Raw genomic sequence first — 16,581 nt, forward strand, 5'->3', positions numbered from 1 at the left:
GGGTTTGACCGAGTCAGCAACAAAAACGAAACAGAAAACAGGGGGGCCCCATTCCCAAGCAGCAGAACTTACGATCCAGATAGGGGCAAAAAGCAGGCTGATCTCAATGCTGCTGGCCTCTGGAACGATCGATCGGATAATGACAGACCCGTAAAGCTGGGTACCGATGCCGACGCCCACAACGCCAAAATACATGAGAACCAATGGCCAAAGCCGCCAGTCCATAAGAACTTGGAGAACGTCGCGAACCGACCAAGGACGGGGGTTGTAGACACGACGTAAATCGTGGTAGTGGACGACGGCGTCGTGGCCCGTGAGAGCCTCGGGGCTGACAGGGAGCCACTTGAATGGGCCGGTCCGGACGCGGGTCTGGCCGGGGGGGAGAGGCCTGTCCGGGAGCCACCACAGCAGCGAGATGCCGAGAACAATAGCAACAAGACCATACAGGAGGAACATCCACCGGAAGCCAACGAGGCCGCCGAGCCCATCCATGAGCTGGAAGCCGGCCGAGACGAGACCGACGACGGCAGCGGAGACCTGGGCGGCGGTGAAATACATTCCGATCCTCTTCCCCGTGCGGGACGGGGGGTAGAAGAGGGTCAGGTAGTAGGCCATGCCGGGCCACATGCCGGCGATGACGACGCCGAGCAGGAAGCGAAGCAGCTGGATGCTCCAGGCGGCTTGGGCTGCGGTCGAGCACGCTCCGATGATGCCCGTGGCCATGACGATGCGAGCCATCCAGGCGCGGGGACTGACTCTGCTCATGATGAGGTTCGAAGGAAAGTCGAAGATGACGTAGGCCACGTAGAAGAGAGCCAGGGCGGTGGACGTATCCCGCGGCGTCAGGTTCAGGACGGTCATGAGATCGTGGCCATTCTCCGCGTTCATGGTCTGGGCCATACCAATGTTGGAGCGGAGGCCGGAGCAGACGAAATACAGAATCCAGAAGGCTGAATCAGGGTGTAAGTGAGTGTGTCAAGAGAGGTATTTTCGAACATCAGACGCGGGAAGAGGGTTTCTTTGCGGAGAGTTACGAAGAACATACCGGGAATGATACGTAGGTCAAGCTTGCTGAAAGGGACCGAGATAATATTGTCAGCCATCTCGCCGTCGCCGGACACGAGAAGTGCAAGGAAGTAGAAACCACCGATGGGACCAGGACATACCGGTAGACCTTCTCGACCGTCTCGGCATCATAGTCCTCCTGCTGACCCGAGGCCCCTTGCTGATTCTCGACATCCTGGCTGGGAGACCGGACTTCATTGACAAGCTTGTCCACGCCACTTGGCGGGTCCTGTGGTAATGCTTGGGCCATACTCGGACTGAGAAGCAATGGAGGCGCGTACTACCGTCTGTTTCTGGCCGCTTATCTTCACCACTTTGCTGAAAGTCCGCTATTGAGCTTGGAACCCGTGTGTGTGTGTATGTGTAGTGACAAGGCAGCCGTAGCTAACGCAAAGGGAAATGTGAAGTGACAGGAAGGGGTGATGTTGGGTAAAGGATTGAGATATCACGAGAAGAAGAGAAGCAGAAGAAAAAAAGAGAAGGGGTTCATCATTGTTTTAAGATAAGGTATTTCAAGTACAGTCATTTTTGTTGAGGACCCTGCTCCGGAGTCGGACCAAATGGACCGGTGATACCCGTATTCCCTGTCGAATTAACAACATGTTTACGTAAGGTACTTTCCCCCCACGCACCACACGTCTTCACCATCGTAACTTCCCAAAGTACGGGATACTCCGAACGTAATGACCTCCCATAGGTATAATTACAATTACCTATGGACAATATCACGTGTGTCGTCACATGTTTCGTTGAGCGGGTTAGTAATAGTATCAGCTCAAGCGTCATCTTTCTCTCCTCCGCACATATGTGTAGCTCCCTCTCACATCGTTCATCATTCCGGGTCCGTTCCTCAAAGTTAACGACACGTCTGGAGTTACTCCTGCTTCGGCGCATCATGCATCTCACTCCCTCGGTTGGGGTGATGATGAGTCATGTCTGTTGAGGCACCGCCGGATGAACCATCCTCTCTGCCCTCGCACTCGCTCTCCCCTTTGTCCGCCTCCTCGTTATCCCATCCAGTCACACGACCCGAGAAACGACGCAGCGGTCCAGATTCTACTGCCGGCCCCCAGGATGGACAACCGAAACTCAAGAGGGCCCAGGTGACCCGCGCCTGCGAGCGCTGTCGCAACCTACGCCGCGCATGCAGCGACTTCCGACCCTGCCAACGATGCGTCAATCACGGCCTTGCCGACCAATGTCTCGGAATGCCCGGCCCCGTCCAGCTGGCATGGCGGGGTCCGGCCCTCGGAGGCGCCTCTACTAACCCTCTGGTCACGACGGGTTACCACGGCCACGCTCTCCACTACGGTCCGCACGACGCCGTGGGAAGGCTGGCCAGGCTGCTACCGGTGGCGATCCTAGATTACTGCACCGAGCGCTTCTTCGCCAAACTTTACACCACCATCCCCATCCTGACGCCGGAGCACGTCACCCGTCTCAAGAGCTCCGCGGGCGCGTCCGAGGCCGGCCTCGAGGCCCACTGCCTCCTTGCCGCCCTGTGCGCCATGGTGCTGCTGCAGGTCGAGGAACCGGACAGCCTCTACCGGCAAGGCCTTGCGACGGAGAAGAACGCGGCGTACGGCGAGCGTCTTTTGGAAGAAGCCCTCTCCGTACATCGGAGCCTGGGGCGCAAGTCGAACCCTTCTTACGAGCTATGCCTGCTCACGTTCTTCCTATACGCCTGCCACGCTACTCTCCTCCACCACAGCCAGGCCTTCATATTCCTCCGCGAGACGACGACGCTCTGGCTCCTCCTCAAACCCAGCAGCCACGGTCCCTCCGTCAAACTCCTCATCGACAGACTCTTTTGGGTCCTGCTCATCTCCGAACGGTCTCACGGCGTGCGCTACCGACGGCCCGTGACCCTGCAGATCACCGCAGAGACCCCTCCGCTCCTGAGCCCGACCGAGTCCGATTCCGATTCCGATTCCGATTCCGTCCTCGGCGGGTTCGCCAGCCTGGCCGCCCTCTTCGTCCCCCTCGACACCTCCTTCGTCGCCGCCCTCAACCACGAAAAGCTGGCGGCCCCACCCACGGCCGCGTCCCTCAGCTACATCGAATGCTGCGTCAACACGGCCCTCAACCCCACCCTGCGCCTCCAGGACACCCAGAAAGCGAACCTGCGCGTGACCCAGCTCTGGCTGCGCATCATCCTCTGGCAGATCCGCCTGCGCCTCGGCCACCTGACCGAAGACGCCGCCAAGCACAGCCTGACCTTCCACTACCCCCTCGAGGTCGCCAAGGACCTGACCCTGTCGACACGCGACCTGGCCCTCGGGAGCATCAAGGTCCACGGCGTCGGGCTGACCGAGAAGCTCTTCGACATTGCGTCCGCCGTGGTGGACGTGCTGGCGCGCGTGCCCATCACGCCTTCGAGCCCGCACGGCGTTGGCACGTCGCCGAGGGACGATTTGAACTACGTCAGGCGGCTGATTACGCAGCTGCCGGGCGGGCGGGACATTTACGATGCTCTGCTAGACAAGCATATCGAGCAAGCTGTGCCGGGTATGCACTTGGGCCAGGTGCACGCCTTGCCAAGTTAAAAACGAGCCCGGCCGGGGCTATGAGGAGGGAATTTCTTTCCGAGATCCATGGCAACAGCCCGAAAAGATCAACGGCTTGTCCCGGCTTTGATACTATAGTTCTAAACACGCCCCCCCCCCCCCCAATTCTCCACCTTCGAAGGCCATTTTCCCCTTCTCTTCTCCTGCATCTACTCAGTTGCAGTTGATAGCCGCTTCTCCATGGCGAGGTCCTGCGAGTACGGGTCAATCTTGGTCTTGGCAAATTTCCGCGCCGGGACCTGATGCTCGAACAACAAATCGAGTTCGGCGTAGGTGCGGTCCTTGGGCTCGGGAAGGCGGAAAAAGACCCAACCGGTGCAAAGAAGACAGCTGCCAGCCCAGAAGTAGGCGGTCTTGGCACCCCAGTTCCAGGCGCCGGTATTCAGCTGGTAGTTGGTCATGACGTTGACGAAAATGTTGACAGCGTTGTAAGCGGCACGGGCCATGACGATCGACTTGGACTTCAGGCGCGTGGACGACAGTTCGGACACGAGGCAGTAGGTGACGGGGCCGATGGTGAAGTCGTACACAAAAGTGAAGAGGATGAGCATGGCGCCAATGGCCCAGACCGAGGCATTGGAGCTGGCAAACGACAAGGAGCCCACCGTCAGCAGGATACAAAGCTGGGTGCAGATGCCTGAGAAGAAGATCCTCCGGCGGCCGATATGCGTCATCAGAAACCACGAGCCCATAGTGCCGACGAGGCCCAGGGCGCCGTTGCCCATGGCCATGGCCATCGAGTTGGCCGGATCCAGGCCGGCTTGGATCATGAAGTAGGAGAAGTATCTGGCAAAACTTTTCGTCAGCAGCCTTATACAGAGTCGTACAGACCAAGACCAGGGAGACACATACCCCATCAGGTTTTGTCCCGAGAGCACTTGGGCGACCCACGTCAAGATGACAATCTCAGTGCGACGGAGGTCGGTCCCCTTGAAGCAGTCTCGGTAGCGTACACCTTCCTTGAGCTGGCGCTCCATCTCATTGGTGTGCTCAATCATGGCAATGGTCTCGTCGGGATTGAAACCGGGCTGGTTACGAGACGTGAGGCGTAGGAGGGCCTTTTTAGCGGAGACGCGGTCGTTGTTGCGGATATACCACCAGGGAGACCTGTTATGGAGGAGGTTTCGTGTCAGCTCTGCCGGAACTTGTCACCGGGTGATTCTGTCGACGCGGTCAAAAACAAATATGGAGTTACATACTCAGGGGCAAACAATACACCGGCCAAGATGAGGACGGGCCAGAGCCATTGGATGGCGAAAGGGAGACGATAAGCCCACTCGTCAGTTCGGGATATGGAGCTGTAATTTACGGCCGAGGAGAAAAATTGGCCGATCACCTAGGCAGAACGGACGAGTTTCATGTTAGCTAAGGTCTTCCTTTGTTCTTCTTTTTTTTCTTCTTTTTTTTTTCTTTTCTTCTTCTTTTTTTTTCTTTTTTCATGCGCGTCCCTTTGGACCTCGGGGAAGGGCACTTCTACACACCCAGCACATGTTGATAAAAGTAGTGAGGTAGGGCCTCAGCTTGACGGGGGCCACTTCCGAGGCATAGGCGGGAGTGATACTCTGGAAAGCACCCCAAGGAAGGCCTAGCATCAGTAGCAAGTCAGCATATACTCGGGTCATTGTCGTCCCTCCGGCAAAGGTACTCACCGCAAAAGACCTCCCCAATAACCAATACCTGGACATTGGGGGCAAAGAACAAGATGAATACGAAAACGATCATGAAGATGAGGTTGACGATCATGCTCTTCTTGTAACCCCAGCGATCCTGCATCCAGCCGGCGAGGATCAGACCGATGACCTCACCAGCACGGGCGCCGTTGGACAAGGCGGACATCCAGGCGGCGGAGACGACGTAGGTCTGGCTGGGCTCGTGCCACTCGCCGAACCTCTGGTTGAAGACGGGCGAGCCGTACAGGTGGCCGAGGAGGGAGAGGTCGTAGCCCTCCATGATGAGGGTGGAGGAGAGGAGGACGGACCAGCCGATGGCCTTGGGATAGGTCTTGATGGCCTGCCACAAGGTCATGTTCTGCTCCGATTCGGCGGCCAGCCTGGCCTCGGAGGCGAGGGCGTCCGAGGAGAGACGCCGTGTAGTCTCGTCATGCGCGGCTTCGGCGGCAGGCATCTCATTCTCTGGGGAGATTGAGTCCTTCGCGGGCGTGGGCTTGTTGTCCTGGTCGGCCATGATGGGCTAGGGGGGAGTGGCTGGCTTGCGGAAGGATTTTGAGGAGAGGGGTATCAGATGCCCCGAAGTTCGCTTGCTAGTAATTGAGAGGGCATTCAGGGCCTATTTATTTCCCGGGCCTCATTCGTGAACATTGCCCTGTCCCTCTTCTCGCGTTTGTAAGTCTTCATCGCTACCCTGCATGTACTTGAGTAGTATTACTGCAGTGACTCGGGGAGAAGAGATTGAGGGCCTCCACACTCTGCACACCCTGCACACGGTGGTCTTCCTTTTCCAGCTTTTCGATGCCGGAGATCACGAGGCCAGTCCCAAAAGACGATTTAGCGAAAGGTGGGGAAGCGGAGAGAGTTCAGGGGATGAACGCGGGTGGTGTGGAGTGTCTGGCATAAAAAGAAAGAAAGAAAGAAACTAAAAGTACAACTACAAGGGCTCATAGATGGCCTTGCTTCGGTTCGGTGGCCATGACGAAGAGAGACATGGGTTGATTCCCGAAGAGCATGGGAATAATTGGCGGATTGATTCGTAGGCGGCAATGTTGGGGGAACATTGGGGTCCTCGTCCTGAGTGGGATCAGTGTCGTTGTACGTGTAGGGGAACTTGAGAGGTCCCTTTCGGACCGAGAAGCAAGGAAGCGACGACGAGCTAAGAGGGAAGGGACGAGGGGTCAGGGGGAGGGGTCAGGGAGAGGGGTTGCGGAGACTCCGGGAAAGAGGGTTCTGTCAGGAAGAGATCCTTTAGGTCTGGTTGGCTTATCATAGGTACCTGACGTCATGACCCTTATAGGCAGGCGGAGTCTAGCGGAGCTTGGATCGTGGAGGGAGTTGCGACTGCCGATTTCGAAAATCTCCATTCGCGAGAAGCTTTGCCACAAAAGTACCGAGTGAATCAACTGTGTCGGATTTTCTTCTTTTTTATTTCCTGGAACTCCCTCCACAAGCTCCGCGCGCTACGGGAAGAAGTTCAATCTTAGCCCCAGCAGTGTTACCAGAGCTTCTCAACCGAGCTGGTTACTTAGATGATGGATATTCCCATGGCTCGGTCTATCGTCTCGGATGCTCCGATAACCAAACTACACTTGAACCCACCCGCCCATCTTGCAAGTTGCAGACTTCTTGTCGATCAAAGTTAACATCTCAGACCTTGCGACCTCCTAACCCCCCTCATAACGCAGTACGCAGTTGAGCCCCTATCTTTGCTCTTCTCACTTCCAGGCCACTCTGCCGACGACCATGGGATCCCTCATCAGCGACTATGAGAACCGTTACTTCGGCAAACAACCTTGGTGGAAGGATGCTCTGTTCTACCAAGTTTACCCCGCTAGTTTCAAGGACTCCAATGGCGATGGCTGGGGTGATCTACCCGGTCTGATTTCCAAGATTGACTACCTTGAAGAGCTCGGTGTCGATGTCGTATGGGTATCGCCCATATTCGAAAGCCCGCAGAAAGACATGGGCTACGACGTGTCCGACTACCAAAAGATATATGCCCCCTATGGTACTGTCGAGGATGTCGACACCCTCCTGGAAGAATGCCACAAGAGGGGGATGAAGGTCATCCTCGACCTCGTTGTCAACCACACCTCTGTCGAACACGAGTGGTTCAAAGAATCCCGCTCTTCGAAAGACAACCCCAAGCGCGACTGGTACATTTGGAAACCCGCGCGTTACGACCACAACGGGAAGAAGCGCCATCCGCCCACCAACTGGCGTGGTTATTTCGCCGGCCCGACCTGGACCTGGGACGAACAGACCCAAGAATACTACCTGCACCTCTACGCCCCCGACCAGCCAGACCTGAACTGGGACAACGCCGAGTGCCGTGAGGCCATCTACGAGAAAACCATGCGCTTTTGGCTCGACCGTGGCGTCGACGGCTTCCGCATCGACACCGTGAACAAGTACTCCAAGAGGACCGACTTCGTCGACGCCCCAATCACCGATCACACCTCCCCCCACCAGCCGGCACCCGAGATGTGGTGCAACGGCCCGCGCATCCACGAGTTCATCCACGAGATGAACCGCAACATCCTCGCCCCCTACAACGCCGTCTCCGTCGGCGAGCTGTCCCTCACGCCGCACCCTCACCAGGTCATCCCTTACGTCTCCGCCCAGGCCCAGGAGCTCGACATGGTCTTCGAGTTCTCCGTCATTCGCCTGGGCAACGGCAACGGCTTCGGCGCCAAGTACATCTACGACCCTTTTCCCCTCTCCACCCTGAAGCGCCTCACCGCCAAGTGGCAGTCCTTCATCGAAGGAACGGACGCCTGGGCCACCGCCTTCTGCGAGAACCACGATAACGGCCGTGCCGTGTCGCGCTTCGGCGACGCGAGCACCCCGGAGCTCTGGTCCCGGTCCGCCAAGACCATCGCACTGTGGCAGGCCACCATGACGGGCACCCTGTTCCTGTACCAGGGCCAGGAGATCGGCATGACGAACATGCCGCCCTCGTGGGGCGTGGAGGAGTACAAGGACATCGAGAGCTCCAATTTTTATGCCGAGGCCGTGCAGTCGGGCGACGGGGAGAGGGTCCGCAAGACGATAGACGGGTTGAGGATACTGGCCAGGGACCACGCGCGGATCCCCTTCCAGTGGAGCGACGAGCCCAACGCCGGGTTCTCGGACGCGGGCGCGAAGCCCTGGATGCGCGTCCATGACGATTACGTGGCCATAAATGCCGCCAAGCAGCGGCACGACCCGGACTCGATCCTCTCGTTCTACAAGCACGTCTTGAAGCTGCGGAAGCGGTACAAGGACGTCTTCGTCTTTGGCGCGCACAAGCTGCTCGATCCAGACGATGAGGAGGTCTGGGCCTATGTTAAGGAGAGCCCCTGTCCCGTGAACGGGAGGGACGGGATGCCGAGGAAGGCGCTGGTGATGATGAACTTTTCCAGGTCGGAAAGGGATGTTGGCGACATAGCAAACGCATTAGGATGCAAGGAGGGCGATGTACATCTTCTCGTCGGGACCGCTGATTCCCTCGATTCGGACCGGACGACTGCAAGTAAGGGGGGGCCATGGCCTGGTCTTGCGGCATGGGAGGGACGGGTCTACACAAATTTTGAACCCCTGATGACATGAATAGCAACGTACTTTTTCGGCTATTCTCGACGAGCTAAAAAGGGGATTTAATTTGGGTTATCTTGCATGACACGAAAATGAACAAACCTATTTTAGAACCAATGGATCCTCTCACCTGAAGAGTTTACGCAAAAAAGAAAAAAAAGAAACAAAAGCTGAACGTATTATCTTGCTTGGTTCATCAGGTACTAGGCTGGCAATATATGGTATACAAACACCCAGACACACAGACAACGCAGACACAAAGTTGCCGGCCCTCAAGTTCCCTCAACGAAACGAGCATCGACTTCAGCCCGACTTGGCGGCGTGCTTCTTCACGAACTCGAGAGTCCGGCTGTAGTAGTCCGCCGACTTGGGGTGTGCGGCGAACATGTAAAAGCAGTGAGGCATGCCCTGGTACGTGTGGAGTTCCACGGGCACGCCCTCGGCCTGGAGGCGTTCGGCGTATGCGATACCCTCGTCGCGCAGGGGATCCAGACCGGCAACTTGGACGACTGTCGGTGGGGTTAATAGAATCCTTTAGGGGGAAGGTTGGGTACGCATAAAGGGAGTGGTGGGGTAACATGGACGTACGTGCTGGCGGCATCCCCTTCAAGGACTCGGCAAGTAGAGGAGAGTGATCGGGATTCGGTGTAGGCTCGGGAATGTAGGCATCGAGGAAGAACTCCATCCGGACCGCGTCGACGACCGAGGCGTCGATGTTCTGCTGGTAGCTCCCGCCCTCGTACTTGTCGTGGGGGAAGAACTTGGGGTGGCAGGTGGCGGGGAAGTTCAGGACCTGGGCCCGTACGCCGGTCATGCCGGCGTCGCGGGCCCGGCGAGCCACGACGGTAGAGAGACCGCCACCGGCAGAGCCGCCGAGGAAGATGATGCGTTCGGGATCGACGCCAAGGGATTCGGCGTTGGCCTTGGCCTATATGGTGTGAATCTGCGGCGTTAGCCCTGACCAAGGCGATAGAGTGGGGGGAAGGGAACAGGCAACAAGGAAAGGAGGGTGGGAGCAGTCGTACGTACCCATTTCGTAGCGTCCCAGCAGTCGTCGATGGCGTAGGGGAACAGGTATTCAGGGGCCCTGGGTGCTCGCACGTCAGCTGAAAACCCACATCCACGGGGATCTGGGAACCGCTTTGTAAGGGCACCCCAGAGCGCTACAGGCGCTGCTACATGGCCTTTAAGAGCTCACATCCTGTAGTCCACGCTTACGACCACGACATTGGCCTTGCCAGCCAAGAGCAAGTTCTCGGGCTCCTCGGTGATGTGGCCGCCCACGACCCAGCCGCCGCCGTGGAACCGCACCGCCAGGGCCGGAGTCTCAGCGGAAGGCGTCTTGCTCTTATAAATCTTGACCTCGATCTCGGCTCCGTCGCGCATGGGGATCTTGCGCAGCTCGGTGGCCACGTCGACGCCTTCCACGGGACATCCCTCCGGCGCGGGGGGAGCGACCATCCAGGCGGCCTTGAAGGCGGCCATGTCGAGCTCGGGGACCCAGAGCTGGGCGACGGAAGCATCGGCGGCTTCTTTGACTTTGGCGAAATCCGGGTCGATGGTCGATAGCCAGCCGTTCTTGGGCATCGGCTTGAAGCTGGGGTCAACCTTGGTGTAGTCGAGCTTGGTCTTGAGCTGAACCATCTTGGGAAGTATGGTCTACGGACGAGCTAGAATTCGTTCGGTATTCGTCAAGGCATGTATGTAATGGAGCTGCTGTTGGCTGGCTTGGTCTTTGTTGATGGATGGTTGGGAGAGGGTGCGTATGTCGTGAAAGGTTGGCAAGATTGTCAAGACAAACTCAGGGGCATCCCCGCGACAGATGAATCGGTCTACTATTATGCCTGCGGAAACTAGCTCCTCAGGAGAGGGGCAAGCGCATCTTCATCGTACCGAGGAACGAGTCTAGACAGATATAGTCCGTAGGCAGGCAGGCGAACAGCCCGAATCTACGAAATCCAGCGAATGCGAAGTCATGGGGGCAAAGCCAAGACGGCTAACACTAGTCATTAGGAGGTTTTGTTGCGTGTGGGGTAGCTGGAGAAGACCATCGCGTGGGCGGGGCAAAGATGGAGAAGCACAGGGGAAGCTCGGAAAAGGCTTGCCATGGTGGTTTGGTTGTTCGTGATGCGCGATGCGATGCGATGCGATGCGATGCGATGCGTGACGCCGGACTTGGACTGGTGGGGGACCTCGAATTGGATATTCCCAAGGTCAATTGTTCGGAAGATAGCTGCATACTCCTGTCATCAAGTATCTGCTTGAAATGAATAGATCAATGAAGGCTTAATAAAGGGGCAGAACGGGAAAACGACCACGGCGCGAGAACATTCGCCCAGTTGGAGATGGAGGTCGATGGTTGCGGTTAACCTTCTCCGTCGATTGTGGGCATGATCCCCACGTGACCCATGAATCACCTGATGACATAATCTGGGAGTGCTCCAGGCATTTCCGCCGTCAGCTCATTTGTAACATACAAATGTAACGACTCCGCAAGGCAGTATCCGCGGACAACAGCAACCAAGATCATAGGGAAGCGGCATGACGATACAAAGTTGTTGGAATCGTCGTATGGAGTGAAGATACGATTAATAAACACGGTTCCTGGATCTACTTGTACTGCCCTATTTACCACTGTAATACTCTACTCACGGCAAGAGTCAATACATTATCCTGGTGTACCTATTCTTGACCCCCACGCTTTATCAAGATAACCTCACCCCACCTTGCTCACCTAGGTAGGCTCACCTAGGTGGGCTCACCGACTCTTCCTTTATCTCTCTTCTCTCTCACGCCTCTCTCGTTAAACAGTATTGCGTCCCTTATCCCATTACCCAAGCCATTCGTCTGAATCCAGTACGGATAACCGCAAAGGGCAACTCTCACCACCCCGAAATTGTGATAAACCGCCATTAATCACACCCACCACTGAAATGGCACCCATCAGAATCACCCTCGACAAATCCAACTCTCTCGCCATCCCTGCCCAACCTCTGACTCCGGCCGAGTTCGCCCCCTTCGGTTCCGTGGTCCAGAACCCTCACCCTTCTATCCACCCCAGCCCGTCCCTCCCCACGAACCTCGCCTACAACGCCGTGTCGGCGAATCAAGGCACGGCAATTAAATATCAGCATCTATCCCGTCCCCTGGACTTGTACGCTTCTGCCCCGAGCAAAGTTTCCTCCAAACCAGTCCTCAATATCTTCGTCTGCGCCGCCCGCCCTCTTCGTCTCCGGCCCCCTCCGCTGCCATCATCTTCATCATCCTCATCCTCATCCTCATCACCCTCACCCTCACCCTCACCCTTACCCCCCAGGGGTGGCGCGGGTCTCTTCCTCGTCACGATCCTCGAACGCCACCCGTTCACGACACAAACATTCGTGCCCCTGGCCCAGGGACCAGCCGCTCCGGCAAGCAGCTACCTCGTCATTGTGGCCCCGAGCCTCCCCCCCGGGCCCCTGGACCAACATCTTCCCTTTCCCCCGTCTTCGCCGCCGTCGTCGGATGGGACCGGAGACGAGAAGCGGGAGGAGCAAAGCGCGACGGTGCTGCCGGCCCGTGGTGTCCCTGACCTTCGTAACCTGCGCGCCTTCATCGCCGGCCCGGGCCAAGGCGTGACGTACGGCGCGGGGACCTGGCACGCACCTATGGTGGCGCTCGGTCCGCCCGGCGCGGTGGTTGAGTTCGCCGTCACGCAGTTCGCCAACGGCGTCGGGGAGGAAGATTGCCAGGAGGTCATCTTCGGGGACCGGCAAGGCGAGGGCGAGGGCGAGGGCGAGATTGTGGTTGAGGTCCCTGGCCAGATTGCCCTCGCTAAGCTGTGATATGGGGGGTCGGGGGGGGGATAGAGAGAATAGAGAGAATAGAGAGAATAGAGAGAATAGAGAGAATAGAGAAAATAGAGAGAATAGAGAGAATAGAGAGAATAGAGAGAATAGAGAGAATAGAGGTATAGGACTGATGGTTTAGGTTTCATGAGTAGGGATGGGGGATTGATGCCATTAATTAGCAAAAGCTTTACGCCTGTTCCATGACGTGGGATATTCTATGTAAAAAGATGGCAAGACAATTATAGAGATTGGAAGTATATAAATCTACATATCCATAGGTTGGCCGGCGAGGGTATCACTCATACAGGCCAATATCACCGGAATGCCTCATTTCATCGAGTTGTGCGCACCTAAACGTTCCAGGTTCAATTAAACACCTCCATCATGAAAAAGTACTCAATCTTGGTCCCGTCATGACGGCCCCGAACCGTGAGCTCGTGGCATTTATCCGCCAAGATCTCACCCACCACCGGCGCCCCGCAGTAGAAAACGCCAACCTTGAGTCCCGAATCCTCGTTATACGGCTGCTGCTGCTGCTGCTGCTGCCCGTTCCCGTTCTTCCTCTCGGCCGTCGCCCTCCTGCTGGCCCGGAACTGGACCATCTCGTCGTAGTGCCGGTCGAGGATCTTGTCAAAGTCGGGCCGCCCGAACTGCGTGGGGTTGAGCAGGCCCGTCAGCGGGCTGGCCGGGTGCTCGGGCGTGCGGTGCATCTCCAGCAGCCAGCGGTAGACGTGGGTGACGATGTCCTTGTGCTTGGCGGTGACGTGGGTGTTGATGCGGATGTCCAGGTGGAGCTGCTCGTCGGGCCGCTCGCGCCGCCACCACGCCTGGCTGAGCGACACGTCGTTAAGCAGGTCCGAGAGCCACTTGAGGTAGTTCCGGTCGCGGACGATCCAGTGGAAGTCGACGCGGCGGTAGTCGTCGGGGAAGTCGCGCGGTTCCCCGCCAGGCGACGACTGCTGGTTCTTCTCGGTGAGTTCGTTGGACTGGACGGCGCCCAGGTGGGTTTCGCCGTCAAGTCCCGCCCTGGGTAGTTCGTGGGCTCCGCCGCTCCCTTCCAGAGCGCTTTGCCCGCCCGCCACTGTCGCTTCCGACGTGCCGCCGTTCTCCGCTGCCCCGTTCTCGTTCTCTTCCGTAGGCTTTTCCGCCGAATCGCCCGTCTTGTCCTTGGGCGACGCCGCAGTCGTCGTCGTACTGGGCTTCGGCATTTCGCCGATGCGGTTGAAGGGGCCGCCGTGGGCCATATCGTCGTGGACCTGCAGGTCGGCGAGGATGCCGGAGAACGGGGTGACGCCGATGCCGGCACCGATGATGAGGGAGTGGTTAAAGTCGTAGAACCTCTGGGCCGGGGCGCCGAAAGGTCCGTTGATGCCCACCTCAATCTCGGACTCGCCCGACTCGCCGCCCAGGGCTCGTAGTCTCTGCGTCCAGTTGCCGTCGGTCTTGATGTGGACCTGCATCTTCTTGCCGACGCAGAGGGATACGGTGAAAGGATGCCACTGGAAGAAGCTGATCTGGGGCACCTGCAGGAAGATGTACTGGCCGGCCTTGTACTTCCAGAGACGCTCGCTGGGGATGACAGCGGTGATCTCGACCGTCTCGCCGTCGAGGACCTTCATGGTGGCCCTGATACGATGGAAGCCGAGGAAGACGCGGGTCAGGCGCTCCAAGAGGACTAGGAGGGTTGGGAAGGCGAGGAAATAGCCGAACATGGGCCACTGGAACTGAGCCCGGGTGCCGTGGGCCATCAGGAGGCCGATGATGGGGAACATGAGCAGGTGGCCGAGCTGGAAGACCTCGTAGTTCCAGCGGCGGACCTGCGGGATGCTCAGCAGGGAGAGGACATACAGCAGGCCCAGGGCGGTGAGGCCGGTGAAGCCCGGTAGCGAGCGGACCAGGTCGACGTAGCGGAGGGGGACCATGTCGGGACCCAAGAGGCGGGCCACGGCGTCCTGGTTCTCCGGGCGGCTGGCGCTGACGAAGGAGCCGCTGAGGTGGCCGATGGCGTGGAGGGTGGCGAAGAAGATGGCGACGCAGGAGATGCGGATGTGGAAGTCCTGGGAGAGGTCCCAGTTGAAGAAACGGGAGATGTAGTAGGAGCGGCGAAGCCAGGTGGAGAAGTAGCGCGACATGCTGAGGATGAGGAAGAAGAAGGTCGGGTAGAGGACGCCGGCGGAGGTCTTGGCCATGACGACGCCCCAGCCCAGGGCGTCGCGGTACTGAGGCGTGGTCTGGTACTTGACAAGCTGCCAGATGCCGAAGGCCAGCTGCATGGCGACGACGAGGCCGAGGAAGCCAATCTCGGGCCCGTGGACGGCCCAGTAGGCGCGGGCCCTACGCCAGCCGTGGAGGCGGCTGACGTACTGGTCCTCTTCCTGTTCCTCCTTCTTGGCCTGTTCGAGGGAAGGGATCTTCCAGGAGCGGACGATGTCGCGGAATTCGGCACGGGGTATGCGCTGGGCGTCGGAGCCCATCAGGCTGCGGAGGAAGACATGACGCGCCTTTTCGTCGTGCTCGTCCTTTTCGCCGTGCGAGTCGTGCTCGTGCTTTCGGACGTGGTGGGAATTGAGCTTGAGCTTGTCGTGGGCCGCGTCGAGCTTGTGCTCCACCTCGCCGTAGTCTATGTAACCGTCGTCGTTGTGGTCGAGGTCGTCGAGGAAGCGGTTGATCTCGTCGTCGTTGAGGTACTGCACATCCTCAACGTCGCGAGCTGGATGCGACGCCATCGAGACGTGACAAAATTCCAGCGAAGCCCGTGTGGACCTAGACAATGAATGGCTGTAGCGAAGAGAGGATAGATGAACACGAAACACGACCCAAGACTGTCTGTCAGTAGGCCGAGGGGAAGAAGAGAAGGCTTCTTCACTTGATGACTCGCATTTGAACTGAGCGCAGAAGAAGAGCAGTGGACAAGCAGACGAACAACCAGCACCAAAGGGGGTAACGGAAGCAGGAGTAATATGACACGAATGAGGACGAAGATGCAGAAAAAGAGAGAGGAAGGACTTTTTGTTGGTATTCCACGAATTGATTTCTCGGCATTGAGCTGGTATTCGCTTCTTTTTTTCTTTTCTTTTCTTTTTCCTTTTCTTTTTTCTTCCTTTTCCAAGACCGTAGTACGTCAGCTCTTTTCATTACACGTACTTGGGTGGATGCCAAGGCCTTGAGGCGACAGTACCAAGCAGTAACGGATAGGGCGAATTTCTCGGCCTCGTACGAAGGAAATGAATCTTAAGCTTCGTCCGGTCCTTTCACACCGGGGGGTGCGAACCGGACGCCAATGTCCGTCCATCGTGTCATGGCGTCAGAGCTAGCTCCTTTCCAATCATATCGTTGACTGACCCCGTACAGTGTCTACCACAGTAAGAACTAAGACACCTCGGCCATACAGACTGTGTGTATTGTACTAATACGGTATGACCGATAACCCTATTGATTGCCAGCCATGCCATAGCTGTAAAGTACCTATACCTACCCGTGCCGCGCCCCACTTTATAGCTGGTGAGTGTCCAACGAACCAAAATATAAGTGGGGCGTGGCACGGGTAAGGTAGGTAGGTATCCATGGGTACCTGATTTTCTTTTATTTTCTTGGTTGGTACTGCACACAAACAAAGCCCGTAACAAGCCTCGAGACGATGCACAAGTCATAAAGTGCTGCGTCCAGCGGGTCCTCATCACCCTGGCCAAGGTATGGAGGCATAGTGGCTCAAAGATGTACTGGGTTCCAGCCTTCCAGGCTTCTACAAATAGTGCAGCCGTCTTACAGAGTAACTGTACTGTATGAACGGAGACTTCGTAAGCTGTTCTGGGCCATATGGTCACGTACGATCTCTGACGTCAACCAACCACGAATTACTTCGTGAATACCTTA

The 16,581-nt window shown here is 57.4% G+C and overlaps 7 protein-coding genes across 7 annotated transcripts in view; 3 read left to right on the plus strand and 4 right to left on the minus strand.

Annotated features, from left to right (window-relative positions):
• Positions 1-1,315, minus strand: part of SODALDRAFT_397318 (vitamin H transporter 1/biotin symporter vht1) — a gene marked incomplete at its 5' end in the record, with an annotated part of 2,303 nt that extends 988 nt beyond the window's left edge. Inside the window, 3 exons of the mRNA XM_028615298.1 lie at positions 73-950; positions 1,046-1,071; positions 1,167-1,315. Coding sequence (XP_028469351.1) covers positions 73-950; positions 1,046-1,071; positions 1,167-1,315 — 1,053 coding nt within the window. The remainder of the gene's footprint in view (positions 1-72; positions 951-1,045; positions 1,072-1,166) is intronic.
• Positions 1,316-1,651: 336 nt separating this feature from the next.
• Positions 1,652-3,735, plus strand: SODALDRAFT_343454 (hypothetical protein). The gene is made up of 2 exons (XM_028613124.1): positions 1,652-1,822; positions 2,139-3,735. Exons 1-2 carry the CDS (start codon positions 1,781-1,783, stop codon positions 3,609-3,611), a joined length of 1,515 nt encoding a protein of 504 aa, XP_028469352.1. The 5' UTR covers positions 1,652-1,780; the 3' UTR covers positions 3,612-3,735.
• Positions 3,715-5,354, minus strand: SODALDRAFT_331292 (MFS general substrate transporter; the record flags this gene model as incomplete). The annotated part of the gene is made up of 5 exons (XM_028611425.1): positions 3,715-4,418; positions 4,485-4,739; positions 4,832-4,968; positions 5,114-5,217; positions 5,282-5,354. Coding segments are annotated over 5 exons (1,202 nt in total), but the record flags the coding sequence as incomplete, so codon positions are not given.
• Positions 5,355-7,045: 1,691 nt separating this feature from the next.
• Positions 7,046-8,893, plus strand: SODALDRAFT_338839 (glycoside hydrolase; the record flags this gene model as incomplete). Its single annotated transcript, XM_028612809.1, has 1 exon — positions 7,046-8,893. The coding sequence occupies one exon, from the start codon at positions 7,046-7,048 to the stop codon at positions 8,891-8,893; it is 1,848 nt and encodes a 615-aa protein (XP_028469354.1).
• A 288-nt stretch (positions 8,894-9,181) lies between these two features.
• SODALDRAFT_272954 (esterase/lipase/thioesterase) lies at positions 9,182-10,522 on the minus strand (the record flags this gene model as incomplete). The annotated part of the gene is made up of 4 exons (XM_028607869.1): positions 9,182-9,387; positions 9,467-9,806; positions 9,908-9,965; positions 10,077-10,522. 4 exons carry the CDS (start codon positions 10,520-10,522, stop codon positions 9,182-9,184), a joined length of 1,050 nt encoding a protein of 349 aa, XP_028469355.1.
• Positions 10,523-11,672: 1,150 nt separating this feature from the next.
• SODALDRAFT_331298 (hypothetical protein) lies at positions 11,673-12,827 on the plus strand. The gene has a single exon (XM_028611426.1). It carries the CDS (start codon positions 11,812-11,814, stop codon positions 12,700-12,702), a length of 891 nt encoding a protein of 296 aa, XP_028469356.1. The 5' UTR covers positions 11,673-11,811; the 3' UTR covers positions 12,703-12,827.
• A 246-nt stretch (positions 12,828-13,073) lies between these two features.
• SODALDRAFT_357605 (hypothetical protein) lies at positions 13,074-16,410 on the minus strand (the record flags this gene model as incomplete). The annotated part of the gene is made up of 5 exons (XM_028614017.1): positions 13,074-15,471; positions 15,575-15,593; positions 15,853-15,870; positions 15,966-16,062; positions 16,321-16,410. 5 exons carry the CDS (start codon positions 16,408-16,410, stop codon positions 13,074-13,076), a joined length of 2,622 nt encoding a protein of 873 aa, XP_028469357.1.
• Positions 16,411-16,581: the final 171 nt, after the last annotated feature.

The sequence above is a fragment of the Sodiomyces alkalinus genome, assembly GCF_003711515.1.
Source record: "Sodiomyces alkalinus F11 unplaced genomic scaffold SODALscaffold_2, whole genome shotgun sequence".
Classification (NCBI taxonomy): Eukaryota; Fungi; Ascomycota; class Sordariomycetes; order Glomerellales; family Plectosphaerellaceae; genus Sodiomyces; species Sodiomyces alkalinus.

Bases quoted from the DNA above. Each gene is read 5' to 3' on its own strand.
- SODALDRAFT_331298 (XM_028611426.1), top strand. From the start codon at position 11,812: ATGGCACCCATCAGAATCACCCTCGACAAATCCAACTCTCTCGCCATC.
- SODALDRAFT_343454 (XM_028613124.1), top strand. From the start codon at position 1,781: ATGGACAATATCACGTGTGTCGTCACATGTTTCGTTGAGCGG. The intron at 1,823-2,138 runs GTTAGTAATAGT...GCCGGCCCCCAG, and splicing joins TCACATGTTTCGTTGAGCGG to GATGGACAACCGAAACTCAA.